Here is a 24457-nt window from a genome sequence, read left to right on the forward strand (position 1 = left end):
ATAATGGTCGAGGGACTTCATGTTAATGTCCGGTCAAAGGATCGGCTGTTAAGTTCCTCTTTTTGACAATTGAAAACTATCTTGTTCCAAAAGATTGGCAATTCTGTTTACAAGACGCCGCTCTCTGAGTGAGAGAAGGTGCCAGCATATGCAATTCCATCATCCAGATTATAACTTTGCACGGCAATGATTTATGGTGATTAAACGGTGAAATTTTCTGCTTATCGTGACTTATATTCAATAGTCGCTCACATGCTTGAATATTAATTCTAGAAGGATTTGGATCATGGCTTAATAATGGCAATGCAACATTAGCACTTGGGACACCATTGCCAAATTTTTTTCTGCCAGTTTATCACTGGGAAAAAAAAAACTGTAAACAGGTATTGCTTATCAACGAAATGGTTGTTTGTCGTGACATGTTCATTGATGCCTCGGCTGTTTTATATGGTCTGTCTTAAATTTATTCCTTGATTTGGAATTAATCCTTTTAGAATTAAATAATTTCTGCCTGTCACAGAGAAGGGGTAACATAACCTGATAACTAAATAGGCAGTAGAGATGATGGTGCGTGCGGCTCTCTCTCTCTCTCTCTCTCTCTCTCTCTCTCTCTAGGAGTCTCATAGGTGACGAACTACATCATGGGTCAGGAGAATTTTGGTTGGTGCTGAGTCTCTCAGATTTGGGTCATGATCATCCTAAAAGTAAACTGATAATTAAATAGGTTCATTCGGATCATCCAATGCTTAGTCTGTACATCCAAACCCAACTCAAATGAATTGATAGTTGGGCCGACCTACCCGTGACTTGAACCTGGTTATATCCAATCCAAAGATGCTAACTGATGTTGGGTTAAACCGGGGTTAATGAGCTAGGATGTCCGGAGTTTTAGGTGCATTATAGAGAACCGGTCCAAATCCATCCTATCACCTCTTTTGGCACTTGTGGAGAGTAGCGACTGTCGAACCTATTACGTTCCAGCGATAAAGAGTAGTGGATTAGTGGTGAATGGTGATTGCTGTTGAAATCACTACTTGTCCTAAAAACTTAAGCTAATAGGATGAGGTAAATTTGTTTATATATTTTATATTTTCTTACGCTCTCCCTCACATATAGGCCAGACTTTTTTTTTTATGGATGAGCCCAACATGTGAAATTTTTAATAATGGGGTTAAAGAGTATGTTCTGATACCATGTTGAATTCATCACTTGTCCTAAAAGCTTAAGTTAATAGAATGAGATAGATTTATTTATATATTTTATATTTTCTTACAATTGCTACCCTAGAGCTATGGGTGATATTAGTCCGTGACAGTCCGCGCTAGATTAGTAGTATTGCCATCCAATTAGAAACCTGGATCCATCCTATCTCCACTTTTGGCACTTGTGGAGCGTAAAGACCATTGAACCTACCTCGTTCCAGCAATAAAGAGTAGTGGTGAATCGTGATTGCTACCCTAGAGCTATGTGACCTACACCGAAAAGGTGGCTGATTGGGCTTTCTCCTGGATCAAAGCAAATCAGCTCACCGAATTCCTCGATCGAATCGGGCGCCCCGGAACGTCGAATAAAAATAGGTGGCCGGATTCTCTTTAAACAACCCTCTTTATATGATAGGCCTGGCCCCCTTCCCCCCATCCCTCCCTTATGTTTAGGAGCGGGATCTGCTAGATTAGTAGTATTCGCATCCAACTAGAAACTCCAAACTATCCATGTTGTTCATGGGGCATGCAAGATTGGTTTAAGCTTGGGTCAATCGGAAAACAGGCTAAGACTCGACTCAAAAACAAGTTAAGCCAAAAGCATTTGATACTCGGCTTGGCTGTGCTCATTTACACCCCACACCCAATATGGTTTGGCATAATATTTTAGTCTTTATATGTTTTAGTGTACATATATGTTTTTTTGCTGACCAGTGGTTGGAACGTCTATTGACACCCATATTTTGAATCCCTAAAGCTGTAATTTCCTCTTTCCCTTTCTTTATACAATAAATTGATAATGAGCAAGCACCCGCCGTATAGGTGAACAAGAGAAAAATGATAGAGAAACTTAATTTGTTTGGAGTCACTAAACCACCAAAATATAACACCCCTGCCTCATGCTATACATGAGAAATTATACCCTATACCCAATTTACTAACTTAACGGTATACCAAGCCAATGTTATTTCTCAAACATTACGGTTTGGCCGCATCAGCATAAGTTTTAAAAAAAAACCGTCAAGTGCTCCGCCTGCTATGTTGAGCGAACGGAGCCCTAGTTGCCCCTTATACCAAGTGAATGGTAGAGAGAAAAGGAACTCACATCCTAATCTCCTAAGTGAAAAGGCGGAGACCCTACCACCGATGTGGTAGCACGGTGGGAACGGAGCTTTGATTTCACCGAAGTGGCTCAGGTTCGAATCGTGCGGATGTCGATTAAATGCAGAGGACCGGATGCCCTCCGCCTGGTTTGTCCAGTGAAGTCACTATCTGGTCTGCCGTTACTTAGATGGTGCTGGTGTGACGTACTCACAGGAGAATAGAGCTGTCACGCTGATGGGGCTCTGCCACGGATGAAGAGGGTATGAGTAAAAAATATTCTATCTGCATCGAATACTCTCTAGCGGAGAGAGGACTTGATGGGGGTTACTACGCGGGTGAGGTTCTCCTCACCCCCTCTTCCCTTTTCTTAAGCATCTTCTGACCCTCAACATGAAAAAAAAGAAACAAGAAGAAAGCTTTTGGCCCGCTCTTTTGTACTCTCAACAAAAACTCCATCCCTCTCTCCCACCTTCCACCAACCAATCTTCGTCACCTGCAACAAGCTCAAAATCACCATCACCGCCGAGAGCCCCTTCTCCAAATAATACTATTTTTCTTTTTCTTTTTACGCTGATATGGCCTAAGGTACAACATGGTGAATATTATTGGTTTGGTATAGGCGAAATATTATTGGCTCGGTGTACCATTAAGCTAGTACACCGAGCAATGGTATGCACAGAGAAATACTGATGCAAATAGTTGGAAAGATAAATAATTGGTAGATTCTTCTTATACACTGCAAAAGAAATGTTTCACTCAACGGAATATAAAAAGAATAGGATTATCTTCCTCTTATTGAATTATCCTCTTGATGCCTAAGTTTTTAATATGATGTACAGACTGAACATATTGATAGACAAGGTTAATATGAAATGTTGAGTGATTTATAAGCTTCTTGTTTCCTCTTTATAATGTCATAAACATATCTAAATTCCATATAGGCTTCATCATTATAATAAATAAAAAACTGCTCATACATAATAGTCACCAGCACAATAACTTACAAACAGTAAAATAGTAAAATAAAAAGTGCCTTTTATGGCAAAGGGGCAATAAAACTTTAGACACACCAAAATATAATTTTGTGTTTTGTCCTTCCGCCTAGGCTAATTTACAAAATCGGCTTTCTTTTAAGACTATTCCATCATTTTTGAGGAAAACTAAGAAAAAAAAATTTAAAGAAACAAGAAATATCAACAAGCTAACCAAGGAATAAAATGACTAACCATATTTGTTTTACAAATGAAATTGCTCTGCAGGAAGATTATTTTCTTCTTCATTTTCAGCACCAGCATTATTGGACGTTTCAACATCAAAAGCTGCTATTTTAGGAATTAAAAACTAATAAAGGCATAAACCATCTTAATTTGCCTCACTTCCTGGAACATATAAATGACATCACCATCAGTTCGAGGAGGAACTTCTATGGAAACTCTATGAGAGAGAACTTTGCAGCATAAATATTGAAAACCTCCTACTAGCATTTTTAGCATTCTTTCACCAACACACACACATATACATATAACCATATACATTGCTATAAGATATGCTCCATCTTGAAGCCCATTCTTGATCACAAAATTACTCTTTTTTTCTTCTCCTTTTAATTGACTGGCATGGTCAAACTTGTGTACTAATTAATTCTTATACATCTTGTTTCTATCAAAAAAAAAAAACTTGTGTACTAATTAATTCTTATACATCTTGTTTCTGTCAAAAAAAAAAAAAAGACAAACAACGTAATAACTACATTCTTGTAGGAATTAAATCATAAACAAAATAAAATCTCTTATCCTAAAGCATCAACTCATCAAAATTGTTTGTAATCAACCTTCATGAAATTACAATGCCACAAAAAAATATAAAATACTATGAAATGATCAAAAAGCAGTTAACATACAAAACTAAATATTAAATAATACAAAAAAATTGCAATCACTGGATTTTCTTGCGGGTCTACAAGATCCAAACCCAATTGTAAGATGATTGGAGCCATTAATTTTAATTATTAATCAAGGATTTTTATTAAAATTAATCAAAAATTTCATAAATGAAAAATTTTGTAAGATGAAAGTGGAAGGTTAGGACAAAAAGTTAATCGGGTGGTGATTAAGTCCGCCCAAAAGCTGCTTTTTTTGGTAAGGGCTTTCAAACGGTTGCTTTTATTTGTTTCCAGGAATACCTCAGCGCATAGCAGCGGCCGCAAAATTAAAACCAAGAAAAAAAGTGCAGAGAACCGAGGAGAAGAGCGTTAGTTTGATTCGGGGTGGAACCTGGCTGCCGGCCTGCCCGGGGGTGCGGTGGGAGATGGCCGCCAGTTCGATCTTGGCCCCGCACCTTACAGCGTGTCTGTGCCGCGGATGCGGGAGCCCGTCGGAGCGCCTCGTCGGCGGCCGCGACGCCTTCTTCCGGCGGCCAACCCTGTCGACGAGGAGGAGGAGGATTGCCTGCTATGCTGGTGAGCCCACCAGACAGAGACCTCCTGGCGACGACGACTCCACTGCTGGGATTCAGCTCTACTCTCAGATTGAAAGGTACGCCGCCTCTCCCCTCTCCCGTTAATCGTCGAACAAGATTTGATTTCTTGGAGTGCGATTGTGAGGTTTTTCATCATGAAATATCTGTAAAAGATTCCCTAAGGATGACCGCGAAGCGATCGAATTAGCTTTTCTTGGGATCGGAAAACTACTGCGGCCATGGAATGATATCCAGAATCATCTAATCCTGCCTGAGTTAAGGGATTAGATGGAGGAATTGGCTAATGAATAGTCAGCCACCAAGAATCATTCTTGTCCATGTATTCTGCTGTTTAAGGACTTGATTGGTGTTGGTGTGGAGGTCCTTTGATATCTGATAACATCAGCTTTAGAACATTACAGTGGCCATGAAATGATATCCAGAATCATCTAATTCTGCCTGAGTTAAGGGATTAGATGGAGGAATTGGCTAATGGAATAGTCATCCGCCAAGGATCATTCTTGTCCATGTATCCTGCTGTTTAAGGATTTGATTAGTGTTGGCGTGGAGGTCCTTTGATATCTGATAACATCAGGTTCTTGCCAGTGTCCTGATAGTGCATGCAAGTGCTGCATGATAGTAAGGCACTGGTGTGATACTCGCCATGCCATTCCGGTCTTGCCAACTGACAGTGTCATCTATGGTTGAGAGAGAAAGAAGTTGGCCATACTTGTCCTATGTAGTTTTCTTTCTGTTCTTGAAATTCAAAATTTGATATGGTCAGATGTACAAGTTGACAAGCAAATTAAGTCCATTTAGAGCTTGACGCCCATGAAGAAACAAAACTGATAATGAAAATGTGCAAGGCTCACCTCTCTCAATCTTGAAGAAAGGAAAAAAGGGTACATTTAGCTGATTATTTCCTAGAAGACCTCACAACCATATCTTAAAGTGTTTCTGAGGTACTCCAAGATATTCGTTTGTTGTGTTCAAACAACAACATGTAGTTGCTCTTGAGATGGAGATATGGGCATCAAACTAAGCCAACCTGCCCCTTCATAACCTAGCAATGGGGCTATGAGTCAAATGGTGGAATTATATCAGGGTCCAAACACAAATTTGCAGAAAAATATTTCCGTTTCCAAGAGATCCTACATTTGACCAAGTTCTTTGAACATTTTGTGTCATTCTTTTCATCCCACACCTTTTCTGATTTGCAAAATCTGACTTATCATTGCTATGACTGTATTGCATCTTGAACTGTGAAGACATGCTCCTCAATTTTTTTTCAGCATATATATTATAAATTTGATGAGTTGGAGGGAAGCATGTTATGTCAAGAAAATATTTTCACAAATGTGAAAATATTGATCTCACATGTGTTCATTATGTTGGTCAAATATAGATGTGCTTCATTATGCAAAAGAAAAGGTTACATGGTATGTCTGCTGGTGTTGTACCAGGACATGGTACACCTGCTAGTGCCGGCATGGCAAAATTGAGATGTCATACAATCTGCTGGTGCAAATGGTACCAAAGTGTGTACCGGTACTGACACCTTTACCAGTACAATTTGGTGAGGCCACTGGACATCAATATTTCAATCCATGGTTCAAAGTCCTACAAATACAACCTAGATTTCTGACCTATTCTTTATGATTTACTTATGGTCTAAACAAATATTTGTGCTCTGATTATTAATGGAAAAAGTATTTGGCTTAACCACAACACCTCCTCCCTCTACATGTTGCAAGTTAAAAGGTGTTCTAGCGTAAACTTGGGCGGATCAGGCTAGGCTCCACGGCCAAACACATACTCAAATAGGCTAGTTGAAGCTCGGCCATACTCAACCTTGGGTGAGACCAATGTAGTAGCCCAAGCCTGACTCAACAAAATGCCAAGGATTGGCTTGATGTGATTCAATCACCCCTAGACCTAGACTAGTTGCTTTGACCATAGGGGAGGGAGAGGAGATAATTGTGCGGGGGCACTGGTGGTGGTAAGGTTGCTAATAGAGATTCTGAGGAAGGGAAGTGGTGGTAGGTGCAAAGATGGTAACGATGCTAATGGTAGTGACTTAGCGAGCGAGATCTGGAAATAGAGGGGGTCAACATTTCTGGTTTGGCAGCAGCAAAGTAGCAGGGGGAGAGAGATAAGGAGACATGGAGGAAAGCGGATGGAAGGGAGGGGATGGTGCAGCCTAACTGAGGAAGGAGGGCTGACTCAGGTCGGCTAAGTCAAATTTCTAAGAATCCAGGCTTGGACCAATTTCTTGTTGAGCCGATGGATTCTGGCCAAGATAGTTAGCTAGGTCTCAATTGCCTAGGCCTGCCGAAGGTTAGGTTGGACATGTTGGGCCAAAATGTGCAGGTCTGGTTCCAAACTTGCATTGTGTATAGGGAAGAATTGACATCTATGAATTGAAAGTTTCCTAGTGCAGATTGAGAAGACTATTTTATGTGTGGGATATTGACTAAGAGTTGTTTAAGTTCAACAAGACCTAATAATTTGAAGAGGCTAGAAAATAGGGTATTTTTTCAAGTTAAAGCAGTAATTCAGGTCACCAAGTGACACTGTATCCATGTGGCTCAAGACATCTCTTGTCAAGATAAGTTTTTGGTTGGATCTCTTATGTAGCTATATGATAGTAGCATGGCAGCTGATCTAAAATCAAATATTACATGGTGCTATCAAAAAAGATTATAATTTTATATTGGAAAAGTTGACAGTAAAGCAGTAACCGCATATGCGGAGTTAAATGTCCAATTGTTAATTAACTTATCAAAGCCTTGGGAAGTAACATCAACAGCATACCAGCTGCTAATGGTGGTATTTTATATTCTTCCCTCTATAAGTGCTTATCCTATCTGATTATAACAGAAGCATGACTGTTTATTTTTCTTCATGTAGTCTTCCTCTAACTTGATTCAATACTTACATTTCTTGTACTAGTCTGCTTGATTAAAATGATAGGGTCTTATTATCTTATAGATGATGTAGGAGAAGATTTTCACTAGTTTGTTCCATTAACCTAGTGGCCACACTGATAAATAACAATATCTCAAAAGAAATCCAACCAAAGGTGGATGAAGCGGTGATATGCCACTGAGTCTTGTTTGATCCTCATATATTATTGGGGTAATGATGTGCTTATAGACAAACCAAGTAGAGTGCTAGTCATGCACATGACACAAAATGAGCAGCACATATTGGAGATAACCATGTCGAGGTAGGTGTCTTTAAATCAACAAGAATGAGGAAAGTAGAGGAAGCATTAGAGCATAAGTCATCTATTTAAAAAAAAAAGAATGTTTTGAGTTCAGGTATATTCCCAGAATGTTCTACTTGTTGCTCTTTTCCTATTAGTCTATTGGACTCTACTCAAAATATTATTTGCTATTATTGCTGCAATCACAGAAATTTATCATATGAATTGCCTATTTTGCTTACCCCCTTCTTTCTCACACACACACACTGCAAGCACATGTGTGCACCCATGTTCAACTGACTGGAGAGAGATATAAAACCATTTCATATATCCCTCTACACCTTATTTAGTGTTAAAGGAGAGCCGTAGATCCCTGAAATTTCTCAAATTAATCCAATATTTCTTAGACAACTCTGTTAAAAGCATTAATTTATCTAAAATCTAAAATTAATTCCCTCGCCAACTCCAACTCCAGCACATATCCTACTTCTCTCTAAAATCTAAAAGTTGGCCATATATTCCCTTGGCTTTTCCCATTAATGTATAACATTAAATGCAATAACAACAACTCAGAGAAAAACTGATGGCATATGAAAGAAATTCTCTTCTCTTTTTACGTTAAAAATTTATGCCTAGTTGTATTGGGTTGTGCATAGCGCCAAATAATGCTTATTGCTACCATATGCTTCCACTTGACTTCTATTATTTGTGGATGTGGAGAATGGTTAATGTGTGAGAGTTAAGGCATGAACGGTTGGTCCTCCAGTTTTATTGCTTAAGATTGTTTACCATTTAAGAAGTATATTTGTATTGATAATATATGTTGTCAAGTTGTTGATTTAGTAATATTATTCATATTTAACACTTAAAAAGCATAAATTCATGTTCTAAGCTTCTATGCAAGAGAATAACTGATACAGAATCATGATTGATCAATTATTTTAATTCATTATTAGCACTACGCTTATCCATACAAATTTAGTTCTTTTATGTGATTTTTCATATACAATTGCTCACATAAATATTAGATGATAAAATAACAAATATTATGTAACTCCATGTGCAATATATAGGCCCATATACTAGTAAAGAACGTAGCTAAGGCAAGCTGTTTGGGATAGTTTACGCAGCTGCAATACCTTGAATGTGAGTAGTTGGAAAAATCCTCAGGAACTTCCTGTTTTAGCTCACTTGGCTTTGGATAGGATACAATGAAGAATTAGGATGCATAAAGCCAGGTTCAGATATATGGGGTAACACTATATGTGATATGTATATTTTATGTTCTGTAGGTTGTGAGATATGTGGCCACTACTTGTCTTGTTTACTCAGCCATATAGTATTCTTGCCTGATGGTAGAATGTGATGAAAGTTATCATGTGATGAAAGTTATCATTTTGTTACTGCAGAATAATTACTGAAACAGCAAAGCAGTCTCAAGATGGATGGGGTGCTTCTGGAGATTGGAATGAAATTGAGGTCTTGCCCTTGGTTTTCTTTTACCATCTGATTTATTTTTCGCTTTCACAAAAGCCAATATTACGCATTTGCTTCAAGAAGTCAAGTTACTTTTTCCTTTACTTTTGTTGAACTTTAGTTAAGAAAGGAAAAAAATTTTGCTAGGATAGGAAAGGAACTACTAAGAGATTGAGAAGTAAGAGAGAAATATGGTGATGCAACGCCAACAGCCTAAGCATCTTTGCCTTAACACTCTTGTGGTCTTGCCAATAGGCTGCTAGCTGATTTTACTATCTATGAATATGGAATAACAGTTTCTTCTATTACAACATCTGTAACTCTTCAAGTTTCATGAATTCAGAAAAATACAACCTAATAGATTATTGATCAGTAGATCATATTCTCCTTATTCCTCAACTCTTGACAATTTGAATGGTCATTATATATTGTTCGAACAAGCTATGATGGCATATCATTTACTAAACTATATGCCTCATATGATAGAATACAATATGATATGGTACACAATGGTGATATTTGAAGGTTGAACATACCCAGAACATGCCTTGCTTGTCTTGATTAACTCAGACAAGACAATTATTGAACTCTCATTACACTATGAGAAACAAGATAGACCTTGTACCCAGAGATTTTAACCTAGATACATGATGTGGATAATAAACCTCAAGGTCGGCAAAAGAAGCTGCACAAGAACAGAACCCCGAATTAGAATGAGTGTCATGTTATGATCATTAAGTAGATGAGATTGGGCAATCTGGTTAGTGTATCTATTAGAAGTCATCAGATGATTGTGATCCTTATGAAATAGAAATTGGTTGATCCAGTCCATCTATCCATCATTAGTGTATTCGCAGCTTCTGGGTCATTAGTTTTGTCAATAAAAAAGGTAGACAGATCAATCTGGAGCATCTGTTTATTTAAGAAATCCTTATGGCTGTTAGCTTTTATGAATTGGGTGATCAAGTCACTCCAAACACTTTTGCTTCTACTCTTCCTTTGCTTTTCTTTTCTCCTTCTCATCTTTTGTTGTTTGTTAATTGTTGATTGTTTCAAAACTTAGGGGTCAGAGCAAGTGTTGTTACTTGTGATGGTACCAACAATTGCCACTGCCTGTACAATGGTAAAAAAGAGGAAGAGAGCAAAGAGAAAAGGAAGAAGAAGAGCTAGTAAAGTAAAAATGTGTGGAAGGAAAGAAAATGAGCAAGAAAAGATTAATTTTCTTGCACTTATGTTTTTGCCGCCAAGTTTGATACTTCTGGAGCCTGTGCCAGTGACCTCTGTCTTTCTCTTTCTCCAAGCTTCTTTTATACAGTGTGAAGGAACGGGTGTTTCAATGTAACATTAAACAGTTGCCCGTCAAACTTGGCATGACCTGCATTAAGCACTTGATAACATGCCTGAACTACCTTGAATGGGCATTCTGGGCACTTGCATTAGCCTTGGTGTGTCATCTAGGTACCTTTGCATCAGCTTAGTCACCCATGTAGGCCACCAGGCCTTAGGAACCGGCCTGTTTGAGGTTTGCACCTAGACCCCCCAAGCTTTCTTCAAAATGTCCCTGAACTACATGACATGATGCAGTTACTTTCTGGACAAGTGAACCAACCTCTTGCCGTAGTCATCTTTACATCTAGTTGCAGTCTTAAGGTACAATTATTTAACCTCAAAAATTGTGTTTGCCATGCATGAAACCCATGTGTAGGTCATCCAAACAAAGGGTGTATGTACATACATGCATACCTCTGTACATATGTACTCATGAATGTGCGTATACACGTACATATATGCATATGTATTTGAATGTACATGCATGCAATAATTACATACATAAAAATTGAAATAGAGTAGGTGTTTAAAAATCTGCAATGTAGCTTTATATAATTTCCTTCGATGTTTGCATGCAACTGATGATATTCTAAGGTAACGAAATGAAAAATTTGATCCCGAATCTTCAATGTTCTCCCTTTTGCAGTATTTGATACTATTATCATTTTCATGATTATGGAAAATTTGTACTTAGTTTGACAGTTTTCCACTAATGTGATGTTAATATTGCAATTTGAATTAATCTTTCTGGCTGGTCATTATACTTAGTACACTTAATTCAAAAGGTGTATGGGTGTATCTAACCTTGCTTCAATGTGAATATTTTGGAACTATGCTGTGTTTGTCACTTGGGCCACTTGGTGACACCCACATCTTCAATGCATCCTCATATACATTGACAAAATAGCCCAAATGTTACTGTTTATTGATTTCATTTCTAGAGATTTGCATTTTAATGTGATTTCATAATATGAATAGAAGAATAACTACCAATGGAAAGATTTGATAATAAGTCATCCCTATTATTTTATTCTTGTTCACAAAAGTAACTTATGCATTTTGTAACTCCTAAGTAACAAGCAAAATACCATGTATTGTTCAGCAAGAAGCAAGGTCCGCCGTACCGGTACCGGTCGGCATACCAGTGGCGGCCCGGACCGGTACGGTATTGGTCCGTACTGGCCTCATACCGGCTCCGTACCGGTTCTCCAACGATAAGCTACAAGTACCGGATTTCACACTGATCCGGTACCGGTCCGAGGCCGGACCGATACGGCAGACCATGGCAAGAAGTATTAAATACTTAAACTTGATTGTGTTCATATGTGCATGTGCCTATGTGCATGCATAAGGAAAAAAAATGAAGAAACAGCCAATATAAAGCCTTATGCTTCAAGAGACATGTTCACTTTCAGATTTCTCATTAGTGCTTAACGTCAGATCTCCAAACATCAACCTTAAAAGTTTGTCCTTCATTACAGAAAAATAGACATGTTTTTTTGCTGTATGTTGTATAATTCTTTTTGGATTTTGTTTGTTATTAGGGTTGTTGGATTTTGAAACCAAAAAATGCAAAGCCAACATCAGTTGTCCATTTTGTTGGTGGAATTTTTGTTGGAGCTGCACCTCAGCTAACTTATCGCTATTTCCTAGAGCGTCTCTCTGATAAGTAAGTGGTGATTTAATTAATTTCCATTTAGGTTGGTTATAGATTTTTTTTCATCTGTTAATAGATTGTATTACTGACAATTTTTATGGTAATGGTTCAGTCTTTTATGCGCATAAAATTTCAGTGGATGCTTATGCTTAGATTGCTCAAGTCATTTTGGTGATAAAATGGGTTTGCCTCTGAAGTCTGAATATATAATAAGGAAAAATAAGATAATTTTCATGCTTTTTAACCAAGGTTTGCCGTACCGGTACCGGATCTCGTACCGATGCCACACTAACATAGTGTCGGTATGGTACGGTACGGAATTTTTTAGCGTATCGAAGGTCGATACGCCACCGATACCGAACCGGTATGGAACCCTACGCTTGGTACCATACCATACCATTCGGTATGGTACCACATACCATGTTCTAACTGAGACTTGGTTGATATGGTCTTTCATTTAAGAATGTTGTTGGCGAGATTTTTCCTGTTCCATTATAATGAATCTCAGCAAGTGCAATGCATGTGATTATGCAACATATGTTATTCATGTCCATGCTTGACCATGCAAGGACATGCAAAGATTATCATGCCATAATATTAGAGCAGATTACTTTCTGGTTGTTATCCTTATAGACTTCTGGATAAGATTGCAGCTCAACTGGATCAATTCATAAACCATAAAACAAAGTGTTGCCAACCTGACTCTAAATTGATACCCAATAATTTTATTACATAAGTCTAAAAACTCAAGCTGACCATATTACTCCTAAATTCTCTAGTTCAATATTTTAGAAATTAGCTCGACCATTCCTTACTTGGAGTTTTACCTTTCCTCAGATCTCGGATTATCAATTCCTAAATGAACCTAGTTTGTTGGATACATATTTGTGAATGCCTCACTTGTATGTTATAACTAGAGGAGCAAGTCAAGCTTTCATTTGGTGACTGGAAACTAGGAACTTTTACCTACTATAAAGCTTTTTGCCTTTTGGAGCAATACTCAAAATTTGAACCCTGGACCTCCTCAAAGGGCTAGCCTTTATAGGAGAGGTGACAACCAACTGAGCTAACAGTTGTTAGCAGAAGAAAAGTATTTTATTTTCGTAATTTTTGTCAATGTTCTCCTCTTGACAGTTCCTTCCATTCTTTACTCATACTTAATTTTGTTGCTATTTTTAAAAAATACAACTAAACAATAAAATTCTGATGAACATGTAAAAGTAATTCCCACCTCAGTGGTACACATTATGGACATCGGTATGATAATCTAAAACACGATGTTTGTCATTAAAATGTCGCTGGACTGGTTTCATATTATGTGTTTAACCACTTCTTGTCATTACATTTAATATTCACAGCCTTAACATCATATCATGTTTTTATTGTTTTAGTTAGAAATTGGACATAAATTTATAGGATTAAAATATCTTCTACTTTAGGATGAATTTTTCCTACTTCATGGCTTATATTCAGTAATTGGAGAAATAACAAAGTAGAAGAGAACATGATAGTGTTCAAAAGTAAAAACAAGTGATGGTTCTGGTAAATGATACGAATCAAGAGCATGTTTTTAATATTTTGTCAAAGTAGGCGAGTGGGATTTGTGAGTCAACAAATGTTAAGGGAGGAACGACAACAATAGGAGGTCTTTATTTTGGTTCACCTAATAATGCACCTGATATTTTTTGCAACCTTCATCACAATTATCATTCATCTGTTTCTCTTTTTAGTAGTACAATTTCCCTGGCTATTCAGTATCTCCTAATTTGCAAGTTTCAATTATTATATGCCTAGTACCTCTTCCATTACTCCACCATCATGTGAAGGTTTCTTAGTTGGGAAAATCATTATAAAATCAATATTTTTGTCATATTTGATGTGGCAATTTATGGGCCATCTTGGAAGAGTTCAGATTTCAAATATCTGTTCATATTGGACTCTATAATTTAGGATCTTATTGTAATTCTCAATATTGATTCATTCTCCAACTGTTATTTTATGTATCCCTTTAAAATGTATTTCTAACATATAAGTTTCAATGTCATTATGATGTAGAATGGCTTAGACTGAAAACAGATAAGGCTTTTTAAAATAAGATGGAGGAACTAAGATTGATGGAGAATGAGGATGGTCATGATCGGCTACAGATCAGAAAAATAACCAATGTGTTTCAGATCTGCAATTATAGTCATTCTCGCAGATTAAACTTTTGACTGAAGAAGGACAGAATGATAGTAGGCCATACCAGCCCGAACCGAAAAGTATGGAGTGTACCGTACCGTACCAGTTCGATATCGGTATATGGTACAAATGGCGTATTGATACTCGGTACGCCAAAAAAATCTTATACTATACAAAAAATCTTATACCGTACCATACCGATACTGTCTAATGTAGCACTGCTACGGGGTTCGGTACCGAGACGGCGAACCTTGGGCCTAAATACCAAAATAAAGTTGGCTGGTAGTTTTCTTAGGGTCATGAAACCTTGTTTTAGAATTGATTGAATCTAATCTGTGATCTGATCTGAATGGCCTGTTTGTTGGCCCTAATGATGGCAGATTGCTGCAAAGAAGAGATTTGTTGATAACCAGAATCAGTACAACAGAGGAAAAAGAACTAGTTTTGCCCCCAAGACAGCAAAGTGAAACTGAAAAGATAAGATCGCAAAGAGAGAAAAACAAGAACAGGAAAAAGGGACTGAATCAGCTGTGAGAGAATAGATAAATACAAGATCAGAATACAGAACTTAAGAAAAGAATACAAGATCACACCTACAGTTCCAAGCCTCACGCTCACACCATGGTAGAAAAGAAAAGCAATAACTTTATTCATATTCTGCATAAAGATTCTGATTGTATGGCTGATTACATAACTCAACTCACCTATTTAAAGAAAAAGAAACCCACTACACTTGTAGAGTCCCTAAAATATCCTTCATAATGTACTGGTTACTGTTCATGGTTATTGTAGTACAAGCAATGCTGTAAACAGTAATTGCTGCAGTATCTATTTTACACGAAATTATTAATATCTGATGTTGCTTTATTATTAAGTTGTCCCACAACATCGCCTCATCTAAAAATTTAATATGGCTTCAAGATCATTTAATATCAGCCATGTACTAATTAAGGTCCCTTATAGATAAGTTTAAACAAAAAAAGTACATAAAAGAGTAACCCATAATTTTGTAGCGTTCTTATTCATTATGACGTGATCTTAGATCTCCATCATTTGCTTGCGCTGAGCAGGAATTCGCCTCAAATTCTTTGAAATTAAAGCGGTATTGCTAAGTCATACATCTGGTGGTTAAATAATGATGGATGCCTTGCATTGGGTGTTGCATTATGCTCTGATTAGAATTGGAACTCCAGTTGTGGTGGAAGTCGAAACAAGCATGAGGTGCCAGTCTCATAACAATCTTGAGGTAGCTGTTCAATGATTAAAAATAAGGTGTCAGTTCACTAGATAAGCTTGACGTGGCAGCTCACTAACAAGCATCATTTGTTCTGATTACACTTAGTCTTTGATATTAAACATTTTCTTGGAGATCTTAAGCCTTTTTCAGATGGTCGTTTGTTTGTTTTATAGTTAAACCATTCATATCTACTATCACTTAGTGTTCCTTTTTGTCAATAATAGTTAAATATAATCTGTTAATTTGACCATATAGTTTATTCCTTTTTATAGTAACTTTTTGAAGTTATTTGATTATATTCACTTTTATGATTCAGGGGTGCTTTGGTAGTTGCCACACCTTTTGCTAGTGGTTTTGATTACTTCTTCATAGCAGATGAAGTGCAATTCAAATTTGATAGGTGCCTTCGGTTTTTACAAGACACCGTGAGTCCATCATTTAACACTTGCATTGTTTTGATGATCTTTTTCAAAAATTCAAGCTTTGTTGCTATGACTTCCAGGTAAATGACCTTCCAACATTTGGTATTGGTCATTCTCTGGGATCTGTTATCCACCTTCTAATTGGTACCAGTCCTTCTCTGTGAATGCTTTGACTCCTTTGGTTCTGGTGTCAATTTATTGCAACTAAATTGTTGAATAATAAACCAGGATCAAGATATGCTATACAAAGAAGTGGGAATGTATTAATGGCTTTCAACAATCAGGTAATGGCTCTCACTCATGGCAATCTATAATTCCATATAGATGTAACTGTAACTTCTGAATAACATCTTAGCCAATTCTATTTGCATCCAGTACTCTTTTCCATTTCGAGGTTAATATCTGGTTCTTTAACAAACAAAAATTTCTAGCAACCTGAAGGTAGTTTTTTTTTTCTTCTCTACTTCTCAATAGTGTTTTTGTTAAATTATTTTCCCTCGCTCGCTTATAGATTTCCTCTATTCTTAGTCATGGTTGTTTGATCTTCTTCTCAAACCTGAGCAGTTTGATTGGTTTGCCGAAGTATAGGTCAAGATTTGCTTTCTTTGTTCTCTCAGCCCATATTGTTATGACCGACTGACAGATTTAAGTGGAAGATGAACCTCAAAGAGAAATCTTTAGAAACTTCCAATTTGGAAAAGATGCATGACTTGGGGTAAGCTAATTAAGAAAACAAGAATTTAGAAAGAATGTTACAGATTTTGAGTTTTAAGGGCATGATGAAGATCTTGTTTGCACGATTATAAATGATGTCTGAGTGCTCCAACAATGTTATGACTGTTGGTACTCTTTAGAACACAGAGAATGTAGGGAAAGACTAGACTCTGAAAAAAACAGGTTTATTTTAAGATTGAAGTTCTAAACATATACTTTGCTATATGGTCATTTGATTCATTTATTTTGGCAACACCTGGTTAATGAATTAACTATCCAACTTAGTTTCTACTTCAGTTAGCAGGATTTTAGCATCGGATTTTCTTAACAAATGCATTGATAAGAATGAAGGCTTTAGTTTTACGTATTGATACAAAATGTAAGTTTTCTGGATAAAAGCAGTCAAAAGAATCAGATTGGGAACCTTTCATTTAACATCTTCCCATCTTAGTGCTTTTGTGACATTGAATGGACTGACTTAAAACATGGAAATATTGTAGTGTCAGAGAACCTTTATTTTCTGTATCTTAAATTTGTCGATTTTGTTTTTAAATTTCATGGTATATAATAATGTTTTAATTGAAGGGGAAAATTTATTTGATGGGCATTTGCTTTTAGGAAGATGTTAATTGTTACATAGCCAGCTTAAAGGTTTGAAAAGTGCTCAAATTATCTTAATTGTTATGAAGTTGACTGGCATAAAGGCTCAGCATTTGCTCAACAAACCTTTCTGTGGGAAAAAAGGAGTCATTGCTTCCAATTAAGTTCTGCAAAAAGAGGCATCCTGTTAATTTTCCTTGGTTCCATTTTAAGTTTCATCAATATATGCAAATTTCTGTTGTTTGGATTAACTGAATGAGTTCACAATAACCATACATGAATGAATGTATATTTTCTCATGCTGGAACTTCATATTTTTATATTTGTGTTGCCAAATAGAAAAGGTTGTATCAAGTTTCAACAATGAGATTATTGCTCGTCTGCAGGAAGCAAGCCTAACTATCCCATTATTTTCTCCTGTTATTGTCCCAATGGCTCAAAGTTTTGGTCCATTTCTATCCCAGCTCACATCATCCCCAACAATTCGCCTCGGGGTGAGAACTCATGTCTTCTTTTTAGATACTAGAGATGATTAATCACTTTCTGTGCTTTGGTTGCTGCTACATCTTGCCTAGAGTTAATCCTGATTTTATGGTCTATCTTTGTCATGCATAATATTATAATTGTGGATTCCTGTTTTCTTCTACTAACTGGACACTCTTGGCTACACTGCATAATTGCATATCAATTTCTTTGAGCAGAATTTCTGCAAGAAAGCAGGCAAGTGTGGACCTAAAGGTTGCCAACCTTACTTTGTTGGACAATTGTATTATTGCATGGCTAAAATAATTGCTGTTGGTGTTTTCATTCTTTGTCTTCCTTATGACATAATTGCATTGCTATAACTCAGAAATGAAATATTTAATTTCTCCTTGAGCTGGAAAAGAGTATGCAAGCTGCAAATATGCACCTTGAGCTCAGGCCAGCCATTTTCCTTTTTTTCCACATATTTGTTAACTTCTGCATGATATTCTAGATAATTTAATATTATTGTGCATTGATATTTTTAATATTTCTAACACTTTCTGTACTACTGCTATCATTTGAGTTCTTTTAACCCACAGCACTATAAGCTGGGGAATATCATTAAGCAACTTCTGTTCTGCATGATGCCAGTATCTTATTTTCATTTGCACCTTTAGATCTAGGTCATAGTAAGTTGGCAACTGTCATTGTTGATGATTTAAGTTGCTTTACACAAGCCATCGCAAGTGTAAATTTATTCAGCATTTTGCTGCAACAGCTTACTATTGATTGTACTCATTAGCGGATTTTTGTTCTTTACTTTCCAAGGGAATTGCATCTCACATTTCTTGTTCTCATTCTTGCCAACTAAATGGCTTTGTTAAGCGTGAAAAACCGTCACATTCTTGAAATGCCTTGCTTGTAGTATGCATCATTAACCAGACATCCTCCAAAAAAATTGGATGTCTTCTTATGAGCACCTCTACTCTTGCCATCCTCCCCAAATCCATCATTATGATGTTATTCCTTGGCTGCTGTCACCTGGCAACTTCACTTGGGGCACACTCCATTTCCTCTTCCTTGCTTGAGCTTTGAGCTTTTCCAGTGTTGATTTGGCTGGCGATATTACTGGTTGCTGCTCCAATATCAGCTACAAAGTTTTTTGTTTCCCTTTTGCTCCAGGGATTCTTATACTTCCTATGAGGCCAAGAAGCATGTAGTTTCTTGCTCTAGGGCTGAAGCTAGATAGGGTGTTATAGATAAGAATACTGCCAAAGTAGCTTAGTTTTTTAGTCTATTTGCTGCTATTGGTTTATCATTGATATACATATACCCATGATTTGCAGTTCTAGACCATACTATCTTGTACCGAGCGTACTATACCGTACTAGTAGTAAACCTATACTCAATATAAGGAGAGTACTGAGTATTAGTACCATGAACTGACCCATACTAACACTGTACCAACATGGGTATAAGTTCCGAATTTGGTACTGTGAACCATGCATATGCTTCTCCTATATGACATCAAAAATGCAATTCAAATATTTCATGAGTATATCGAGCACATCAAGATTTATTAACTCATTGTTAGTACCTTGACATGCTCTGTCTAATTGTGTATCATCCAACTAAATTCTTCCCAGAATTTCATATGTGGAAATTTTCCTTCTAATTGCTCTTAATGTGTGGTCCACTACGAGTTCAAGAGAAATTGTTAGACCATGTGTATATTAACCTTTTTATGGGTCTTATTGTGCCTTGTACTATTTTGGTGGCATGTTATTGGGCTGTTGCTGTATTTGAATGCAAAGTTTTTGCATCTGCCTGCTGCCTATTCTAAATAATAGGCTTATGTGGATTGTGATATTCCGTATGATTTATCTCTCAGAATTCTAGAGAGTTGCTCTTTGTTGCATGAACATAAACTGCAACAAATAAGGTGGTCTTCCTGCCCACCATTTGCCGTTACTCAGCTCCCAACTAGCCCCTCTTATTGCCTAAATTCATCCTAGTCAGGAATCTACCATCAATTTCTGAAGGCTGAAGAGTTGATATGAGGCACGCGGACTCCATTGGCAACCACCTTTTGGTGGAAGCGACTTGGGTGATGGTGGTAATGATGGCAATCATCGTCGTTGTCATCATCATCAACCAAAGCTCTTTTTTTCTTTTTTTTTTTTGGTAAAAGCGGCTACTCATCTCATATAGATCGAACGTGAGTACAACCATTCAAATCACAGAAAAGTAAAAAGTACAAATATGGAAGAACGTCTGATACAGACGTCCAAAGAAAATCTCCAGAATGCCGGGCGACAAAGGAGGCGACCCTGTCTGCTGCCCAGTTCGCCTCGCTGAACACATGTACTGCCTAAAAGTCAGCCATCATCTGAGTCGTCCTACGAGACTCCCGGATGAGGGGATGACCATCCCCGAACCGATCCACCCCCCGAATCCAGTCGATCACCACAGATGAATCACCCTCGAGGTACACTCGCTCGGCACTAAGTATCTGCCTCGCATAGGATATACCCTCCCAGGCTGCCCGCAACTCTGCCCCAGCCACTATAAGTCCTGGCGTGCGCTGCCCTCCTGCTACTATCATCCTACTGAGATGGTCCCTGACCACAAATCCGACCCCTCCAGTCATACCATCCACAGATCTGTTGCCGTCGAAGTTCACTTTGAGATAGCCAAGGGGTGGGGGTACCCAAGAAATAAGGGCAAAACGGGGCGCTGAAACAGCGTGATGAGTACTCCAGATGTCCTTAGCCATCCCAGAAGTAACTACAGCGGCAGCCCCAATGACCTCCCTCGCAAGCAATGTCACCCGGTCTACCACCATCCTCGGAGGCGACCTCTCAAATAGACCGGCATTCCTGCCTGATCAACCAAGGCTCTTGCTATCATCATCAACCAAGGCTCTTGCTATCATCATCAACCAAGGCTCTTGCCATCAAATATGGGTCAACTACAAAGAAAGACTGAAAGTCAAAAATGCTCTGACTGTCAACCTGACATCAATAATGTGAGGACACGTGCGGGCATATATTTAGTCCCACATTGGTTATTCACCGAGAATATCTTGGGTACTTATACAGTACCGAAAAATCTAAAATGTACCTTTCGGTTGGCCTTTTTAGATGAGATCTTGGATTGTTACAAATGGTATTAGAGTGAACCCGGTCCATGACCTATGTGGACTAGGGGACATTACGGCACGGGTATATATGAGCTGACCATGAAATGATTGTGGTGTTTGTGATTGGATTTGAATAAATTTGGATAGCCTGGCAAGGACACCAGAGCTTAAACGAGGGGAGTATGTGAAGACCTGTGCGGGCGTGTGTTTAGTCTCTCATCGGTTATTCGCTGGATAGATCTTGGGTACTTATACAGAATCAAGGAACTCAAATAATATCTTCCGGCTAACTTTTTTGGATGAAGTCTTAGGTTGTGACAAACAACTAGAAATCAGTGACATTCCTAGCCAATGCTAATCTAGGCAAGATAGAGCAATGTCATGAAATGGTGCTTTTGCAGTTCCTTAATAAGAAAAGAAGGATTATAAATGTTGATCTCAAGATATTTTTCCCTTTTTTAGGGAGTGCCTCTTCTCCTTTTTTTCAGGGATGCTCATGTTTTACTGTGTGCGAAGTAATATGTGGAAGTAAATCCAACAATCACCTATTTATTTGGAAACCACAATGTTTATTAAATCTGGATATAGATCTTATGTAAATCTAGTCTGTACCTAACCTGTTGATAGCCCTATGCTTTACGATCTTTAATGTTTGTATCTGCAACTTCAAAAAAATGATTTCATTACAAGGAAACATATGTTTTGCTCTAGTGATCAGATCTAAGCTGACACATATGGATAGAATTAGGTCACTTGGTCACCACATAGAGCAAGCTCTTCATGATGAAAACATATAAAAACTGAGTGTAAGTAAAATGTAATTTTGAGCCGTGACAAGGAAGAAAAGAGTTTTGAGTGAGGTTCAAAACTGCTCTTAAGTTTCCCATAGTGGACCATAAGATTTGAGACTTTTGTTTTGGTCAGCGCCTTGAAGATTCTCAGGAGAGCTTCCAAGATTGTAGTTAATAGAAGATTTTTTATTTGTCCATCTAGAGTGCATAATGTGACAACAGTCCAACATTCTGTTCCTCAATCTGCTGCATCATAGTGAATAAGTAACATCCTCATTCAAGTTAAGATTATTTCTTCTCCATTTATAATGTGAATTTATCTGTTCCTTCCTTTCTTTCCAGAGAACCCACTGGGATTAGAGGACAGACTAAGAGAATGGGGTGTCAGTTTAAAATATGATATTGCTGGACAGCTTTTTCTTTGTGTTATGGCTGTATATTTTGAATGATATCCTTTGCTTTTGGCAGGTTGTCTTCTTTCATAAATTTCCTCATTATGTACGGGTTTAGTGTATTAGTGATGCTTGTCATAGTAACAAAAGTAGAAAGCTGCAATTTGGAATTTATCAACTATGAAGCATTGGTTGTTTATCTCAAAAAGAAAAAGATTAATTTCTTTATTTCATTACACTGTTTTTCGCTTGTTTACACTTTTAAGATGATGGATAGTTCAATTCTTAATGAATGAATAGGCAGAAATGGCTAAGAAGCAACTAGAGAATCTTAGTCCTCCATTCATGAGGCAAGTTATTCCTTTAGTTGAGCAACTGCCTCCATTGTATATGGATTTAGTTAAGGGGAGAGAAGATTTTACTCCAAAACCAGAGGAAACTCGCCGACTGGTATGTAGCATCCTCCCCCAGTGCATTCGTCTTGTGCTAAAATCAGGATGTCCAAAGTGCATACCTGCCACATCTTCTGCAGATAAAGTCTTATTATGGTATTTCGCGGAACCTTTTGATAAAGTTCAAGGATGATAAAATTGATGAAACTTCAACATTGGCGCGAGTCCTAAGCTCAGAATCTGTCATAAGCTCACTACTGGATATGTCGATTAGGTCCATTCCTGGAGATCATGGACTTCCTTTGCAACAGGTGCATTCCATTCCATGTCGAGTTTGCTAAATTCAGATCTTCGATGTCTAGTTTTGGAAAAAATACTGAGAAAAATTGTTTGTTTCATAATTACCAGGAGATTCATGTAATCCGAAATCCTAATGATTTTTCATACAAAGTGTCACATACATATGACTTTGTTAGTGTATCCACGCGGGCTTATCTTGCTGTGAATATGGCTGACATTTTGCAGGTCTTTCCTGATGTTCCACCTGCTATGGCAGATGCTGTAAATCGAGGAGGTGAGCTTCTGGTAAATCTAAGTGCTGGAACACCATGGGAAGCTGCGGCAAAAGAAGTGGGCAACTCATTGGGTGTGGACCCGGTGATCCCACGAGCACAGCTCTCAAAGGATGTTAATATGCTTGTTGACGTAATCGCATCATGGATGGCTTCAAACTCTGGCCCAAAGCTTCTTCGACCATGAGCATATTTGGAGATACAGGAGATGAAATTGATGGGGGCGATGACGGCATCAAAGATAAATAACACAGATTTAAATGACACCGGTAGCTGTTGTACATATAATATATGTACACTTCCTGTGTGTAAGATGTAATCTGTACATATTACCGAAAGCCTTCTGTGGCATGTTTACAGAATCCAATGTAACCATGACCATAACTGGTCATCACCATCAACGCTTGTACATATAATATATGTACACTTCATGTGTGTAAGATGTAATCTGTACATATTACCGAAAGCCTTCTGTGGCATCTTTACAGAATCCAATGTAACCATAACCATAACTGGTCATCACCATCAAGGCTTGTTCCAGCAAATTATGTGACGGTAATAATTGTCTACACCAAAAGAGAATCTTCTCCACGCCTATAATTGTTATTCCATGTACTTCACTGTAGGCTTGTTTCACTGCATGTAATTAACTATGTTGTCATCTGGTTGCTCCCAGTCAAATCCAGTTCTTGTTTTCATGCACAAGTTTATATCGAATGTGTTATTTCAACTAAATATTCATGCCTCCGGACTAAAATTTCAACAAACGGCCAAAATGGCTTTAGGCGGTGTGCGTGATATGTTACTTGGTTTTCATAGGAAAGTGTAATTAGTTAACAACAATACTTAATCAACAACCTTGACTTAACTGCCTGAAAATCCTAAGCCATCTGGCCCATTCATGATGTTAACAAAAATAAGTAAAATGAACGTCATCAATATTGCAGTAAATATAACATTAAATGCAATAATTCCCCATCAAATAATGCTGTGAATACGCCGGCGTGTGTTGGTGTTGAAAATTACAAATTTAAAGAGCAAGATTATAATCCTGATTTCCCTTTACTGTATTAGCGTGGGAATTGGGTTCGTAATTGAACCCATATAAGTTTGATT

General features: G+C 37.6%; 1 protein-coding gene across 1 annotated transcript; it reads left to right on the plus strand.

The window, feature by feature from the left end:
* The first annotated feature begins 4423 nt into the window (after window positions 1-4423).
* Window positions 4424-23932, plus strand: LOC103713938 (uncharacterized). Its single transcript, XM_008800994.6, has 10 exons — window positions 4424-4840; window positions 9381-9450; window positions 12321-12445; window positions 16168-16276; window positions 16354-16417; window positions 16502-16557; window positions 17974-18081; window positions 22678-22827; window positions 22910-23080; window positions 23295-23932. Exons 1-10 carry the CDS (start codon window positions 4614-4616, stop codon window positions 23526-23528), a joined length of 1314 nt encoding a protein of 437 aa, XP_008799216.4. The 5' UTR covers window positions 4424-4613; the 3' UTR covers window positions 23529-23932.
* Window positions 23933-24457: the final 525 nt, after the last annotated feature.

Source organism: Phoenix dactylifera, chromosome 1 (genome assembly GCF_051530095.1).
Source record: "Phoenix dactylifera cultivar Ajwa chromosome 1, Ajwa_hap1_PhDact_Kaust_v1.1, whole genome shotgun sequence".
In the NCBI taxonomy this organism is placed as follows: domain Eukaryota; kingdom Viridiplantae; phylum Streptophyta; class Magnoliopsida; order Arecales; family Arecaceae; genus Phoenix; species Phoenix dactylifera.